At 42.5% G+C, this 17,272-nt stretch overlaps 1 protein-coding gene across 10 annotated transcripts in view; it reads right to left on the reverse strand.

Annotated features, from left to right (window-relative positions):
• Positions 1 to 17,272, reverse strand: part of LOC137431040 (sickle tail protein homolog) — a 332,796-nt gene that overhangs the window by 60,935 nt on the left and 254,589 nt on the right. For 4 of the 10 annotated variants that reach the window (XM_078781358.1, XM_068121909.2, XM_068121913.2 and 1 more), the window contains 5 exons: positions 15,061 to 15,262; positions 13,533 to 13,632; positions 8,887 to 9,485; positions 4,410 to 4,576; positions 9 to 136 (listed from right to left, as the gene is read on the reverse strand). In XM_078781358.1, coding sequence (XP_078637484.1) covers positions 9 to 136; positions 4,410 to 4,576; positions 8,887 to 9,485; positions 13,533 to 13,632; positions 15,061 to 15,262 — 1,196 coding nt within the window. The remainder of the gene's footprint in view (positions 1 to 8; positions 137 to 4,409; positions 4,577 to 8,886; positions 9,486 to 13,532; positions 13,633 to 15,060; positions 15,263 to 17,272) is intronic. The other 6 variants (XM_078781360.1, XM_068121911.2, XM_078781357.1 and 3 more) reach the window with 2 other exon arrangements.

Genomic DNA, 17,272 nt, shown 5'->3' on the forward strand with positions numbered 1-17,272 from the left:
AGGCCTACCTGTGTCTGCTTCAGCTCAGCCAGAATCCCTCGTAGATGTGCGGCATTTTCCTGTAACTGCCGAGCTGTGGCCCGCAACCTTTGCCTTTCACCTGCCGTCATCCCCGTGGACTTCAACACCGTCGCAGCTGCGGTTTACAAAGAGACGGCACAAAGAAAGGTGAAAAGAACGGAGCGCACAGGTAAAAGGTGCGAGGACAAAGTGCAGTTTAGCAACTCGCATGACAAATACTGCCTAACCCTAACCCTAACAACAACTCGTACCTTCGAACTTCAAAGCCTGTCTAACTTTGAGAAAGAACAAAGTGTAAGGACGTTGGCATGTGAAGTCTTGTCCAAAGAGTACAGCGACTCAAGAATGGGTTAACGGGCGGAGATATGAAGCGGAAGTTGAGCTTTTGACACATGGGTATTATTAAATCGAATTCCTTCAATGTGTGAATCCCCTCTGTCCATAAAGGGCTCAACAGACCAAAGGTCTTGGGCACATTAGAAGTAATTTCAGCAGTGCTCCCTTTCTGACTGCATTGCGCGAAGACTTTGTCGGTGTTTCTTACCAAGACTCAATTTAAACATATCAAAGATCATGCAGTATGAAGAAAAAAATAATCCTGGAATAAAAAAAATGTAAAATGGTGATAGCCCAAAGGAGTGGGTGGTACTGAAAGGTAAATGAACGGCGAAGACAAGCTAGAGCACGGGGCAGCCCCACACGCAAGGTGTGGCTCTCTGTACCTGTGGATTGTTACTTCGCTTTGTCTTTATTACTTTATTACCTGCATTGGCAAGCTGGCAATGCCGTCTGGAAAGATTTAACTGGAGCAGTCATGGATTGAACATGAAGCTGAAATGGAGTTGGAAGAGAGTGCAGACACTTCTGAAATGACCGTTTTCAAAAGGGTTAAAAAAAAATATGGGTTCAGGTCAATTGTTTTTCATGGAGTCCCAAGTTCAGTTTAGAAGTTTTGACTCATTTTCTGAAACTGGAGACATAAAACCATGGGCGACGTCACACGAGACTTCGAGACTAGACCATCACCATTTCGGACATGACTTCCTGGTCTGATTTGTTCAGTGAATTATCTCATGGCTCTTGGCTTAAAAGTTCTAAATTCTGTTTTGCCAAATTAATGCTTCTTACTAAGTTATGAAGTTAGTGCTGGGGGGGCAACGGCTAACCACCCAGCATAACTCTCGACAAGAAACAACTTTGACAGTACTTGGCTCTGCCTTAGGGAAAGAACACCAGAATATGAAAAATATGACCCGACTGCAGAGCCGCAACGAGCCGGCGAAGCCAAAGCCTCTTGCCACTATTTTACCCATCACTATGGCATCAGTAGGTTAGGTAGTTGGTAGTAGGTAGGTGTAGTAGGTACCGTACCTAGTTCAAAATGACACCATTTGCATTCTGGATGAGATTAAAATTGATAAAATTTCCTTCTTGATTAATTCGGTGAATTCCGTCTCAACTTCGGATATTTCCGGCCGTGAAAAACTATGCCCTACGGCCGCGAGATTTCTAATAAATAATTCTTCGTCAATTTTAGAATATTTGACGCCGTTTTCAGCCTCCGAAACGCGGTCATAAGCTTTTTTGAAATATTTTTTCAAATGCTCGAATCTCATTGGTTCCGGTGTTTGGTGACGATTTTCGTTGAAGATAACCAGGGCCCGTGCGGGCCCGGGGAACGAGGTTGGTCTTAAAGTATTTTAATTACAAATTAGAGGTGCATAAGATTGTGAATAAAAAAAAGACGGGTGAAACAAACTCCTGTTGAACTTTTTCGCAAATTTTTTTATGCATATTTCCGCATCCGCAAGATGGCGGCCTCCATGGAGCGATTTGGTGCGTCAAAGCTTCGAAATTCTCAACGGATCCAGCAAAATCTGGCTTTTCAACATAATACGTACGCGTTCATTCACAACACCGGCTTCGCCGGCTACTAATTTAGGATGATCCTCACATCTGCTTGTGCACCTGTCTTCACCTACCTGAGTAATTACCCCGTGAGAGAAGAAGCAAAAAGTGGGGTTAAGCAATTGGGTCACTTTGTCTGTCTGTCTGGATAAAGTCGTCAGTCTCTGATCGAGGAACTACAACTTAATTTCAATTGAATTTTACATTTTGAACACAGGAGAACATCAATAGGAACATAAATCGGAACAGGAACCTGCAGTTTAGCAGTACTTCGGCTCTGAAATTGGCAAAATGTACGAAATCTCATCCCACATACTACAGAGGAGCGAGGTAATCTTTTTACTCTGTCTGGCAGTCAAACAAAATTTAAAATCAAAGCTGTGCTCTTGGGACCTTTCGACACTCTAGAAATTGTTTTATACGCTTTCCCAGATCTATGCCTCCTCACAATTATATCTTGGAGTTCTACGGACAGTTCCTTGGACTTCGTGGTAGAGTTTCTGCTCTGGCATAAACCGTCAACTGTGGGTCCTTATATTGAAAGGTGTGTTTCTCTTTAAATCACGTCCAATCGATTGAATTGGCCACTAGTGAACTCCAATAAAGTTGTAGAAACATCTCGAGGATGATCAAAGGAAATTGGATGCACTTGAGCTCAATTTGGAGTGTCATCGCAAAGGGGTTGAATACTTATTGACTCAAGACATTTGAGCTTTTCATTTTTAATTATTTTGTATAAAGTTCGAAAAAAAAATTCCACTTTGACATTATGTGGTATTATGTGTAGATCAGTAACAAAATATTAAATTTAATACATTTTAAATTCAGGCTGTAACTCAATAAAATGTAAATAAAAATCAAAGGGAGTGAATACTTTCTGAAGGTGCTGTATTTGGGGAGAGGTACGGGATGGTTACTGAGGACAGAGAAGGTCATGAGTGTGGACATGGAGGAAGACATGCGGTGGTGATGTACTGTGGAATTGAAGACTGACAGGGGTAAACTTGGACTGGGAAGACTGAAGAAAGAGGATCCTTAAGTGGACGAAGAGAAGAACAAAGGAGTAGAGGTGAATAATAAGCAAGGATTTTGGGAGTTTCACAAGGAAGGGGCTTTATGGAAGAATGCGTGTGCCGTACATGAACTGGGGAGAGTAGGACAAATAAAAGATCAGAGGAAGCAAGGCCTGTGAAAAAGTGCTGGAAAACAGAGAGGTCACCCAACATATCTGTGATGAGAGAGCAGCAGATCCTGCTTCAGCTTCTTTGTAGGAGAAGCCAACGATGTTGAAAGTTTTGGCTTATACAATATCCAAGAAAGACACGTGTGAATCGAGGACCAGAGCTATGGGAGAGCAGTGCTCCATTGACCTCCAACCAAGGGCCTTATTGGTTATGAGATGTTCAGATTTACCAAGGAAAGGCTTGGTATGACGGAGGATGACCATCTTGAGGCTGGCTTTGGCGACCAACTTTTATATATTTGAATATACAATGAAACAGAAAACCAAATACTGCATTGGAGTGATCAGAAGGAACAAAAAAAATAAAATAAGGAAACAGCAAATATGGAGTCATCAGGACGAACCTGGATATGATTCGGGTTTCAGCTGCTACTCCTCTACCCTCAAACCCATCCAGGCGCAGCAAAGTGAGCCTTTCAGAAAAAAGATTTCTGCAAGAATTCGCTTCTCCGAAGTCAGATTGATAAAGAAAGAGAGTAATAAAAAAGAAGCAATAATTATAATGAATAAAGGGAAATATGAAAAAGTAGAAAGAAATGTGAAAGGAACAAAGATCCCTAACTCCTAGCCCTCTCTTCTAGCCCTAACTAGGAAATTTGGTGTGTTGTGCAAATTTGGAGTCTAACGTTGCCATGACAGTATAAATGTCGTTATATACTGTACCAGGAAATTACAACATTCCCAACTCTGATGGATGCAGTACCTAAGTCTGGTTGTCATAGTAATGCACATGATCAATCAGCTATATGTAACATGTAAAATAAGGTGGTGTAAAAGACGCTGCATCAACGGCGGTAAACTTCTGAAAAAAAGTTTTTCCCTACCACCTTTAAAATCTTTATTTTATTTCAATTGAATTATATACCTGAACAGTGAAGGCCACAAATCGCCTTTTTGGCACTTTCAAAACCTTTCATACAGCAATACTATGTCATCTCGACCAATCAAATTTTCCGCTCGTAGACCCCGCCCATGTCCTTTTTTTTCTCAAGTTTGCACGGGTTAAGGTAACTACTTATTGTGTCCACATTAGTCTACATTTGCATAAAATCACAGTTAGTGCACAGCTTCATGAAGTCATGTTTGTTTCCTACAAATGTAACACAGCACAGTGAGCACAATGTCAAAGGATTAATGGCGGAGAACAAGTCAGTGGAAGTGCTCTAAACGTCTTATCGTCTATCAAATGCACCCCTATTGCCTCGAATATCTTCCAGATTGCCCCCAGTGTGCACACCTGCAGTAGTCTGGGTGGCATGAGACACCCTGTTAAGATTCAAGCTTTGTGGCCGGCCAGGCTTCGTAGCCGAACGTCCCGCATCCACCACATCAGCTGTTAAACTCTTCTGCTGCAACATTTCTGTGAGTATGGCAACCTGTCGCTCCAATGTACGCATTCTCTCCCTGTTGCACAAAGAGGCATACATCAATCAGAGTATAGAATAATGTACCAAAATCGGCAGGTCCAAATCCTGACACATAGGGGCAATACCCCTGGCACTCACCTGGTGGAATAAACAGTATACTACACTGACTAAAGGTATTTTAAACCAATTTCAATGGTTGCTAGAAGACAGCGCAGCATGTAGAATTATACAAACATAATCATAAGACTTCAAACAAACAAAGAGGAAAATACCTATTTTGGGGGGCAACCCCCCGGTACACCCTGAAAGGGACAGATTTTTTTTTAATGCCATTAACAAACTTTGGTACAGCACGGGTGATGAAGGTTGTGGGCAAAGTTTCGTCGAAATTGCATGTGCAATTTCAGAGAAAAAAGCAAATACCTATTTTGGGGGCAACCCTCTCCCCCCCCCCCCCCCCCTCTCCGTAGACTCCCTCAGACTTCGATTTTTTAGTGCCATGAACAAACTTCGGTACATCACGGGTGATGATGAATGTTGTGGTCAAGTTTCATCGAAATTGTGAGTAGTTTCTGAGAAAAAAGCAAATTCACATTTTGGGGGTCAAACCTGAATCCACTTTGACCCCCGATAAAACCTCTTACTCCCCGATTTTTTAAAATGCCGTGAACAAAATTTAGGTACAACACAACAAATATAATTTGTGCCAAATTTGGTCACAATCCCTTCAGTGGTTTCGGAGAAGAAGTTGCAAGTGTTTATCGACTGACGGACGGATGGACTGACGGACGGACGAACACGCCGTCGCATGGACGGACAACTTCGTTCCAGGTGAGCTAAAAACTGGTTGTTCAAATTTAGAGAACTTTTTTTGGACAATACTTGGTGAATAAAGCATGCTCAGTGAGCAATATATTTCTGAGGCAGAGGACCAGACTCCGCGGCGTACTGATTAGAGAGTCCGCTCTGAGTCTGAGAGGTCAGCATGTGGTTCGAAGTCGAACGGTTCGATCCCCGGCTGAGTATTGCTTCCTTGTTTGAAGCTCACCACTTAAAAAGTATAAAACACAGAAAAACAACCATCGGTTGGTAAAAATATGGCAGGCTTTGTTGGGCCTAAAGGCCTCCTCCTGCGTCGTAGTTCCTTTCAAGGAACTCATATTATTATTGTTACGGAAATCTGCAATTGATGGTGACTCCAACGGTCTTTTGTATTTCAGCGTCAGTGGCCCTATTTTCATGATGTGGTCATAAGTGCAAGGGGGAAGTTAAAAAGCGTTTCCACCGACGATGAGGATTTCCACCGACTTAGGCCAGATTGTAATCCGTTTTATCCATGCCTCCCAGCCGGTGTCGCACATCCCTCCCATTGATCGGTGGGGTCCCGATCCCATTGGAATCGAATTCATATTTTTGGCTCCCATTCGTAATGTAGTGTGCAGTGAAGTGCCAATTATGTTATTTATTTATATATTTATTTTAATTGTACTCGCCGAGTGTGAGTTGGTGAGACAACTTGGTCAGGAATTTGGAATTTAGCTAAGGTGATGGCGATAACTCCCCTCCTCTTTGTAAAGGACACTGTGGGATAGTAATACAAATGTAGTAGTAGTTGTAGTAGTACAATAGTAGTAGTACAATGCACATGGATATGGCTTGATGGAATTGTAAAGCAGCACGGCACGGTGCTTGGAAATTCAAAGTCACTTCTTTCTCTCAATAATCATAATTAATTAATACTACTGGCTGCCACAACTTAGGGAAACTTGATTTACTATTTCTCAAATTGATGAGAATAAATAATAATCCAACTTCAGGATGCAATAACACATACGGCCTACACTAGCGTATGCGTGTGCATTTCACCGATGATAAACCACACCAGAGTTTCAAGACAAAATACGCAATCCTGGTGAAAATGTGATCATGTATTCTGAGAATGATAAAGTTTATTAACCCCCCCCCCCCCCCAATATTTTAATTTATTAATGAATAAATTAAAAGTTCAATTTACATAACTGGGAACTTATCTCTCTGGCCATTCTCAGAGAATGGCCTCAACGTCGGCGAGTCTGGCATTTCACTCAAGCAAGCTGGCAGGGACTGCAATCAGCCATCTCTCTTCAGGACTGCTCTCCAACATGTACCACACCTGATATTAACTCAGCCTGGGAATTCTTCCACGGAAACCTGCTGTCTCTTATGCAAAGTTTCTTCCCATATCGTCTTCAGTTATCATCCCCATCCTCCAACCCATGGTACACTGAATCCTGTGGAGAGGTCATTGCTTTAAATCAACTTTTAATCTCCTCCTGGAAGGCAAATCCAACTGAAAGTAACCTCAGCCTATTCCATAAAACCTGCAACTGGTGTGTGTACCCTCAGGTGATCCAGAAAACAACATCTGGCCAACCTCAAGATGGTACTTTCAAACTTGTCTCCCTCCTCTAAAACCTGGTGGTACCATACCTTGTTAAGTCTATCTTTGGTAAATGCTCCCCCTCCTTCCCTTCCCTCACTTCAAATGGCATCACAGCCGATTCCACTTGTGAGAAAGCCGAATGCCTCAATTCTGTGTTTGCTTCCAATTATTGTGTCCTTAACCCCTTACTCTCGGTACCCATCCTTCCCAGTTGTACCCAACTGCTCCTGGACTCTGTGTCCTTTGCACCTGAGTAGGTGGAGAAGTTTCTGACAACTCTCGACCCTGGTTTCTCCAGCACATTTTCTCCGAATCTGTCCACAACTTTTTGAGATATCTTGTTCACAGACAAACAAACAAACAGCCGATTCTCCGGCCTTGCTCCCCCAGCTCTTTCTGTGCTCTGTCCCCCAAATATTCCTACAGGTCGCACAAGATCTGCCTGCAACCCTCTTATGGTTAAACTGCCAAAATCAAGACTCTCTGCTCACCTTCCCTCTTTCATTCCTCTTTCTTCCCGCCTCTGGAACAAACTCCCACACTCCCTTTAATCCCACTCCACCCTCCAGGTCTTTAAAACAGCTGTTCACCACCATCTCTTATCTTCCCCCATCCAAAACCTTGATCTTTTCTACCCCCGCTAATTTCACCCCAGATACACTTTTTTGAAATACCAACTTCTTTCCTGGAAGTCCTTGGTGTCCTTGTGTTTTATACTTCTCCCACCCCCTTCCCCTTCCCACGCCTCCTCCCCCCAAGCCCTCTCCCTCCCACACATCTCCCGATGTCCCTGCTCTCAAATGTTGTGTTTGTGTGCTTCCCCTTCTCTCCCCATCTTGTCTACCGCTCCCTCTTTATATATATTTTGTTTGTCTGTTTGATTTTTTTTTTTTGTGATAAATGTTAGCTCTTTCATGAGCCTCGATTCTGTATACAAAAACAAACAAACAAACAAACAGAGAGACAGGGGTGAAAACAAAACCTCCATCCACCTTTGGTGGCGGAGGTATAAATGAAGTGGGATATAAATATGTGGGTTGCTGCAAATGAAAGAGCATTTCTCAAAGCTTTATTGACTTCTTTTTAGTTGCCATGTGTCTCCTGTGTCACCTGTCGTCATATTTAATCCCTGCAAGATGGCGCAGTGTGTTACTTAGTTTATAACGTCCGAATCTGCGACACGGAATCAACAAAGCTTCAGGACGACCTATGGAAGTCGGCCGCAATCGAAAAACACGATTGGCGAGCGGCACAAAAATTTTATGAAGACTCCTGCAGAGGAAGGAGGTAGGCCGGACAAGCACAAACACTGATCTCTATAATAACTGGACAGGAAGGGAAGCTCATTTTTTGACGCCATTTGTCCGCCATCTTTGCTCTCCCACGAGTTCCCAAAACGAATAAATGGGACTGTTAATGTCAGCCACAAAGGTAAATGCCACTTGCCGATGAAATGTGATTCCTCTTCTCGTTTGATCATGGCCGTCCCGGTTTTTACAACCGTAAACAGCACACAATGGCGTTTCATAAATACTACAACAATGTTTTTTTCAACCCGTGAATGGACTAAAATCAAGTCGGAATGGAAAAAAATCAAGTAGGAAGGTGGAATTTTCATAGCAAATATGCATCTTGAAGCAAGTATTTGTATTGACCCAATCGGGATTTTCTGTGTTGTGGGAGAAGCAATATGGCAGATGTAGCGGTTCCAGTAGCTTCCGGTGGCTTCAGGAACGCCCGACCAATCAACATTAGGCACCCTATGGGAAGTGTCTTGTGTGTAATTACAGTTTTTTTAAGAGGTAACTGCCTTTTCATGTTATATTGGGACCGTCAACGGAAGTCCGTACTAATTTAATGCAAAGTAATTTATGTAATTGGAATTATCAAAATAACTTTCATTTGTGTGGACCTGCAATACTCACTGTGTTTCTTTATCACTGGCCAGAGTTGAGGAACTTTGAGCGGACTGCGAGCGCTCATCCCATGGCTGCCGCCATACTGTGGCTGGCTCGCGCTCTTTTCCCCGTCCTTCTACGTCAACAGATACAAGCTGGTATTCACGTGGTATATGCAATGAGGACGGTGGACTACATGCTCGGATCGTACTGCTACTGCTGCTGGCTAAACTGTCTGTGCGTCTTGCCATACCTAAAAGTCCGTCATCCCCATGGTCTGGGTAAGTGAAGACCTGGCCCGGTGTCTGATGCCCGGCAAAGCTCGCCTCAGACGCAAAGCTCATGCTGGAGGCCACACTGAAGCGACCGCTTGGAGTTTCACCATAGTAGGCTGAAGGATCGGCACGCAGACCCTCATTGCGCAGATTTACCAAATTTTCATCTGGGTGCACATCCCGTCGATCGAGGATAGAGCCAGGAGAAACGGGAATTCTTTTGGGTGCGGCAGAAGGTACCCCACGCTCCCGACCTGTGCTGTAGCCGGACGGCGAGACGGGGTGTGCACCATAACCTGAGTGGCGCCAATGCTGGGGCTGGGAACCTTGTGCATGCCAACTGCCATCATCCTGAAACAACCATAAAACAAAATAAATGTTAGCTTGAAATTAATAACTTTTCGAAGTTCAAAATTGTATTTCCAGCTTTATTGAATTTTCCTTTTATTTTTCATTCCAAATCCTAAATAAGTGAAGTTTAAAGTCTCAAAAATCATCTTCTAATTTCAAGCTACACATTGAGGCCCTATCTCAATAAGGAGCTAATAAAAATAGCCCCATAGGCTCTGTAGTTCACATAGGCCCATTTTGAAACATTGGTGCACCAATTTGATACATTGATACAATTTATTGATATCAATTTTTGATATAATTTATGATACATTGATACATTTTGGTACACCTTCACTGTGATGGAGAGAATAGGTTGATAACCATTTTTTACGTGAACAACATGCTTAGTGTTCAAGTAATGGGCAAAATGTCTTTTTTTTTTTTAAAGATTCAGACCACGATGACCCATTTAAATGAGACTAGAGATTTCTCAAACAAACCTGAGACCAACCACCTTACGGGAAGTTTTGCCAAAGTTGCGTAAAAGTACAAAATAAATTTCAGTATAGGGTACAAAAACCCTATAGACTAGAAGGGATCTCAAAATGTAAAACACGTCCACGTCCGCTTTGTATTCAGACTTCTTCTTCTTCCGTATGCTAAACACGACAAAACCAGAAAAAAAGTTTTTTTTACGATTTTAGGTGACCTTGACCTTTTGACCTCAAAAGTAATAGGCTTCAGTGACCCAATATACAAACCCTGCTCAAATTTCAAGTCAATCAGATGGAAATTGATGATTTTATGTGACCTTGATCTTTGAACTTTTGATCTAAAAAAAAAAAATTGGCTTCTAGCTTGTGATTGGTGAACCAATTCAATGACCTAATGCGAAAATTCTTAAATTTTCAGGTTAATCAGATGGGAATTGACAGTTTTATGTAACCTTCACCTTTGACCTTTTGATCTAAAAAAAAAAAACGATTGGCTTCTAGCTTTTGATTGGTGAACTAATTCAGTGAACCAATATGCAAATTCTTAACATTTCAGGTCAATTGGATGAAAAGTTTTCCACTCAGGCCAACTGGCACGGTCTTCAAGCAGCCATCAATCATCTGGACTGGTCTCCCATCTCTACTGCCTCTGACATAAATTCTTCCTGGGAATTCTTCCAAAGCAAACTGCTCTCTCTCATGCACAGATTTATCCCATCTCGTCTTCTGTTGTCATACCCTTCCTCCCGTCCATGGTACACGGAATCTTGTGGTGAGGCTATTGCCCAGAAACAACTTGCTTTCGTCTCCTGGAAAGCAAATCCAACGGAAGGAAATCTCATTTCCTTTCACAAAGCCCGAAACAAGTGTGTGTCCACCCTCAGGAGAGCCAGGAAACAATATCTCTCCGTTCTCAGGACTGAACTCTCTTATCTGTCTCCCTCTTCCAAATCCTGGTGGCGTCTGGTCAAATCTGTTTCTGGTGTTTGTTCCCCCTCCATCCCCTCCCTCACCTCAAATGGCCACACGGCTGACTCCACACGTGAAAAAGCTGAATGCCTCAACTCTGTGTTTGCCTCTAAATCTTGTGTCCCAAACCCATCCCTCTCTGTACCCACCGTACCCAGTCGTACCCAGCTGCTCCTGGACTCTGTGTCCTTTCCTCCTGACAAGGTGGAAAAGTTTCTGTCAATCCTCGACTCGGATTCTGCAACTGGACCTGACGGCATCAGCCCACGGGTCCTAAAATCCTGTTCTTCCGCTCTTTCACTCCCTCTCTCTGTTCTCTTCACCCTCTCTTTTGCTCAAGGTCATCTTCCATCTGCTTGGAAATCTGCCAACATCACCGCTTTGCACAAAAAAGGTGCAAAAACAGATCCCAGCAACTACAGACCAATCAGCCTTCTCCCAATTATCAGCAAAGTCATGGAATCCATCATTGCTTCAGATATGAAATCTTTCCTCTTCTCCAATGGCTTGATCTCTGATCATCAATTTGGTTTCAGACCTGGACACTCTACTCTGGACATGCTGCTTCTGCTTTCTCAACAATGGATGGAGGTCCTCAATGCCAAACAGGAAATTAGAGCAGTCTCCCTTGACATATCACGTGCCTTCGATACGGTCTGGCACCCCGCTCTGCTCACCAAACTCTCCTCTTTTGGTATCCATGGAAATCTCCACGCATGGCTGGCGGACTTCCTCTCTAGTCGTAGTCAACGTGTGGCCCTGAATGGGTTTCTCTCATCTCCTCTTCCTGTTCAGGCTGGAGTTCCACAAGGCAGTGTTCTAGGCCCTGTGCTTTTTCTGGTCTTCATCAATGATCTCTCTGACTCTCTTGAAAATCCTCTGTATCTCTTTGCTGATGACTCTACTCTCTGTCGCTCCATTCTTCATCCCTCAGATCGGCAGTCTGCTGCCTCCTCACTCTCTGCAGACCTGGACAAAATCACAGACTGGGCAAACAAGTGGAACATGTCTTTCAATCCTGACAAATCTCACACTCTTACCATGTCTCTCCGAAAAGACCGACTGGACAACCCTCCCATCCACTTTCTGAATAATCCTCTCCAAGAAGTTCTGTCACTCAAGCTTTTGGGTCTCTCTATCTGCCATGATCTTTCCTGGGAAAACCACATTTCAAATCTGGCCTCCAAAGCCAGTCGCCGACTGGGCATCCTCCGTCGTGCGAAGTCCTTCCTTGGCACACTTGAGCTCCTCACCACATACAAGGCTTTCATCCGCAGCTCAATGGAATACTGCTCTCCCCTCTGGGCTGGTGCTCCTGCCTCACACCTAGCTCGTCTTCACGCTGTTGAAACCAAAGCATTCAGAATCATTGGAATCTCCCGCGATGAAGCTAACTCCAAGGGCCTCTCACTCACTCACCGCAGGCAGGTTGGTGGTCTTTCCATCTTCTACCGACTCCTCTCTGGCCTTGCCCCCCCAGCTCTCTCTGGGCCCTGTCCCGCAAATATTCCTACAGGTCGCACAAGATCTGCCTGCAACCCTCTTATGGTCAAACTGCCAAAATCAAGACTCTCTGCTCACCTTCACTCCTTCATTCCTCTTTTCTCCCGCCTCTGGAACAAACTCCCTCACTCTCTTCAATCCCACTCCACCCTCCAGGTCTTTAAAACAGCTGTTCACCACCATCTCTTATCTTCCCCCATCCAAAACCTTGATCTTTTCTACCCCCGCTAATTTCACCCCAATTCCACTTTTTTGAAATACCAACTTCTGTCCTGGAAGTCATTGGTGTCCTTGTGTTTTATACTTCTCCCTCCACCCCCCCCCCCCTTCCCATGCCTCCTCCCCCCAAGCCCTCTCCCTTCCACACATCTCCCTGCTCTCAAATGTTGTGTTGTGTGCTTCACCTTCTCTCCCCATCTTGTTTTCCGCTCCCGCTTTTTGTGTGTTTTGTTTGTCTGGTTGATTTGTTTGTGAAGTAAATGTTAGCTCTTTCACGAGCCTCGATTCAGTATACAAAACAAAAAATAAAAAATAAAAAAAAGTGACAGTTTTATGTGATGTTGACCTTTGACCTTTTGACCAAAAATATTAATTTTTCTTCTTGATATTCTCTTAATAAAGCTTTGCATACTGGCCCTACGGCGTTACGGCTTAGTGTTAAAGCTTTGCATACTTCGCATACAAAGCATACTGGCCTTGTTGAACATTTGATGACAAACCTCAAATGATACGGTTATGTTACCCAAAAACTCAAAAAAGTTCAAAAACCCCCAAAAAACTCAAAGATTTCAGGTAAATTTGCTACGTAACCCCAAAAGGTTAGAGCCCGGGCACACACACACACACACACACACACACACACACACACACACACACACACACACACACACACACACACACACACACACACACACACACACACACACACACACACACAGCAAAACTGGCGAATGAATGGCAAGACAGACAAAGCATACTGGCCTAAGCTTACAGGAATATCATAGTTCCAGACTCACTGACACTATTTCCACTCTAATTACCAAATGGAAGCAGTATAGAGTGTAGAGTGTGGCACATCATGCTGGGGTTTCTGCCTTACCCTATAATCCCCGTTGACAGGCCGAGGCTGCATGTGACTCATAGAGCTCTCCAGGGGCATCGTGAGGTACAACTTCAGCAGGGCTTGGTCTCTCACATCCCTAGGATGGGTGAAGTCAAATAAACTTTGATTTTTACAATGGGAGTCAAAAATCTTTCCACTAGCACTTCTATTTCACTAGCATCAGGAAACTTGCCCGCTGCTGGAAAAACTGTAAAGCTACAAAGAAGAGAACAATATCTATGCAGTACATTTTTTGCTTAATATACAAACTTTGAGGGGAAAACCTTTTGACTACCCCTCATTCTACGATTGATCAACAAATATCTTGAACTTTTGTTATCTAACATATATAACACAATGTCAGTTTGTGTGTTTGTACAGATGTCTGTCCCCCGTCTTAAGGGTAGGTTTTAAAGTCCAATCTTTTAACACGATTATGTGTTTACTCTGGTCTATTTTTGAGGATAAAACAAACTCGAAAAACAATTTCCATAAAACAGTAATTATGTCTCTTCTATTGGAATTGTAGACGGTGGCTTGCAAACTGAGCCCCAAGGGTGGTGTACAGAGCGTTTTTTAAAATAACAATAAATAAAAGGTGCAGGGAGGTGAAATTCGCTGCACGCGATGTGCAACGCGCACAGAGTAAAACGAGTGTTAATTTACGTCCGTATGATGTCTAATAAATAAATAAGATATCAGCGCACCTGCCACAAGGCCAAGGCTTCAGACTTAGGCACGCTCACGAGGCTGCACCATCAAATAAACTGCTCCAACCCGTCATTTCTGACAAGCTTTTTACTAGTTTCTATACAATAATGTAATGATTCATCTATTTATTTTATGCAATTATTTATTTATGCAATGTATGCAATTAAATTTGTAAACTAATTAAAGCAAATTTATGTAATTTTATTTATTTTCATGTAATTATTACCCTGCACTTGCGAAGCAAAAGGCAGGGTTAAGCATTCGGGTACGTACGTCGTTTCTCGGCAATCATTTTCTCGGCAACCGTTGGTCCGATTGACATGAAATTTACACCATAAGAGGGACTCCTCCTGGAGAATATTTTAGTGAATATTATGACGTCACAGGTCACGTGGTAAGGGCGCCATCTTGGAAAAACCAAAAACCTTTGCACCTCTATATCTCAAAAGCTGCTGCACATAAATAATTGAGACAGGTCTCATTGCAAAGAACTCTCCATGCGGAATAACATATGTGAATAATGACGTCATAGGTGCCGCCGTTATGACGTCATAATTCGACAAGTAAAAAACTTCATCCGATCAGGATGAAATTTCTTAAGCATCTTCTCGGTATAAATTGATGCAGAAATAAAATTATTTCTATCCCCAACTGAGCCACATTTGCTTTTTATTTTCACAATAAAGACGTGAACAGGAAACACAAGAGATATGGCCTTTATCTACTCACACCCTTGAAAGTTGTACGGTTTGATATGAAATGAAATGCGTTAGAGATGTAAAGTACAAGTGGAATGGTGGAAATTCTCACTCACACAACAATGTCCTCCAGAGGATGGTAATTATTGCGCTTGGGGTCCCAAGTGCAGATAGCAACATCCGGCCTACTCATGATGTCCATGGAAAGCTGCTGAGGGAAAGCCCGCACGAACAGGGCTCGTACGGTGTCCAGAGATGTTACGGTGTTGGGCATAACTATCTGTCTGACCTCCTCGCCGAGCTGCAGGTACAACATTCCTGTATGGACACACAAAACCACTCGTATTGTTGCTCACGCGTGTCACTCTCCATGCAACAATCTCAATAAGCCTCTTGTTTTCACCATTTGTGTAATTCTTCCAACTTGTGTTTCACCAAGTCCACTTAAAGAGCAAACAAGACCTATTCTTGGTTTTAAAAACAATTAACAATGTATTTAGAACACACAGCACTCTTGTACAGGGAACAAGATCGCTTTATGGTGGTTGTGTAGTTCTGAAAAAAAAACAAGAACATAACTTGTCTGTATCTATAGGTTCCAAAACTTTAAAAAAAAAAACTTTTTTTATAATTTCAAGAAGTTGTTCTCAGGATCAAATTGTAATATTTAGGCAAAAGAACAAGAACATAACTTGTCTGTATCTATAGGTTCCCCAACTTTTTAAACTTTAAAAAATAATTTCAAGAAGTTGTTCTCAGGATCAATTGTAATATTTATGCAAAAAAACAAGAACATAACTTGTCTGAATCTATAGGGGTCCCCAACTTTTAAAACGTTTTTTTAATAATTTCAAGAAGTTGTTCTCAGGATCAATTGTAATATTTATGCAAAAAATCAAGAACATAACTTGTCTGAATCTATAGGTTCCTCAACTTTTTAATCTTTAAAAAAATAATTTTATAAACTTATTTTAAACTCTCTTCTCTCTAACTCTGTCTTGGCCCTGACTTCGTGAAGGCAAAGGTACACCATCCTGGTTGTGGGGATCTCTGGGTCGCTCCTGGGAGATCGATCGGCTGTCTCCCTGCCTTGGGCTTGTTCGAGAGAACTGTTGGGGGATATACAACAACAACAACCTTAAATTGCCTGCTCAAGTTTTTTTTTTTACCAGACTGAGTGCTCTTCCCATGGCTGCGGACAGCATCTCTGGTATATGTTCACTTCAATCCCATCACTCACTTTAAGCGGTCTCAGATCAAACTCCGCTCGAGACAAGACAGACCATCTCAATTTAGTGCTTGCCTCCAAATCCATGTACACACTACACCCCCATTGTCACCACCTCTAATACCCACTTCCTTCTTGACCCTTGCCTTTCACACCGGAGAAGGTGGACAAAATTCTTCATCGCCTTGACTCTTTATCGACAACAGACTCAAGTAGCATCCAAATCCTGCTCTGCTGTTGTTGCTTTCCCTTTTCTGCTCTCTTCTACCTGTCTTCCTTTAGTCACCTGTGGTCTGCATGAAAGTCCACTAACATCACTCCCATTCACAAGAAGCGCACAAAAGCAGATTTTCTCAACTATAGGTCAGTAATTCAAAACTGTAGTTCAAATTCTTTTAAACGACTTTATTGATATTGAAGAGTCCATTGCTATTGCCACCGTTATTACCCTCACCAGAGGAGAGGGTATTGCATTTGAGTCTGTTTGTTTGTCTGTCTGTTTGTTTGTTTGTCCGGACAGAATAAAGATAATTTTCTCTGCAACCGTTGGTCCAATTGACAGGAAATTTTCACCATAGGTGCAACTACTGTATAATTTTTGAAATGATAATTATAATGTCATAGGTCATGTGGTATGGGCACGACCTTGGAAAAACCAAAAAACTTTCCACTTCTATATCTCCGAAAGCACTGCGTAGAAAAATTGAGACATAGCTCATTGTAAAGAACTCTCCATGGGGAATAACAAATGTTGATGATGATGTCATAGGTTCCTCCATTATGACGTCATAATTCGACAAGCTCAACACTTCATCCGATCAAGATGAAATTTCTTGAGCGTGATCTATGGATAAATTGGTGTAGAAAAATATATAATAATGATGATGTCATCGGTCACGCAGTTCGGCCGCCATATTTGTTTTAACACAAAAGCCTTAAAAACCAATAAAACACGTCCTGGCGAGGGTCTGCAATCTCTGATTGTTCTTTCTTGTTGATTATGTTATTCAATAGTAAAGAAAATATTGAAATGCTTGGGATACCGACTGACAGACTTAACATTGACACTGTGATCAACAATAATAGTTATGAAATAATTG

This window comes from Myxine glutinosa, chromosome 7, assembly GCF_964187855.1.
Source record: "Myxine glutinosa chromosome 7, kmMyxGlut1.1, whole genome shotgun sequence".
Classification (NCBI taxonomy): Eukaryota; Metazoa; Chordata; class Myxini; order Myxiniformes; family Myxinidae; genus Myxine; species Myxine glutinosa.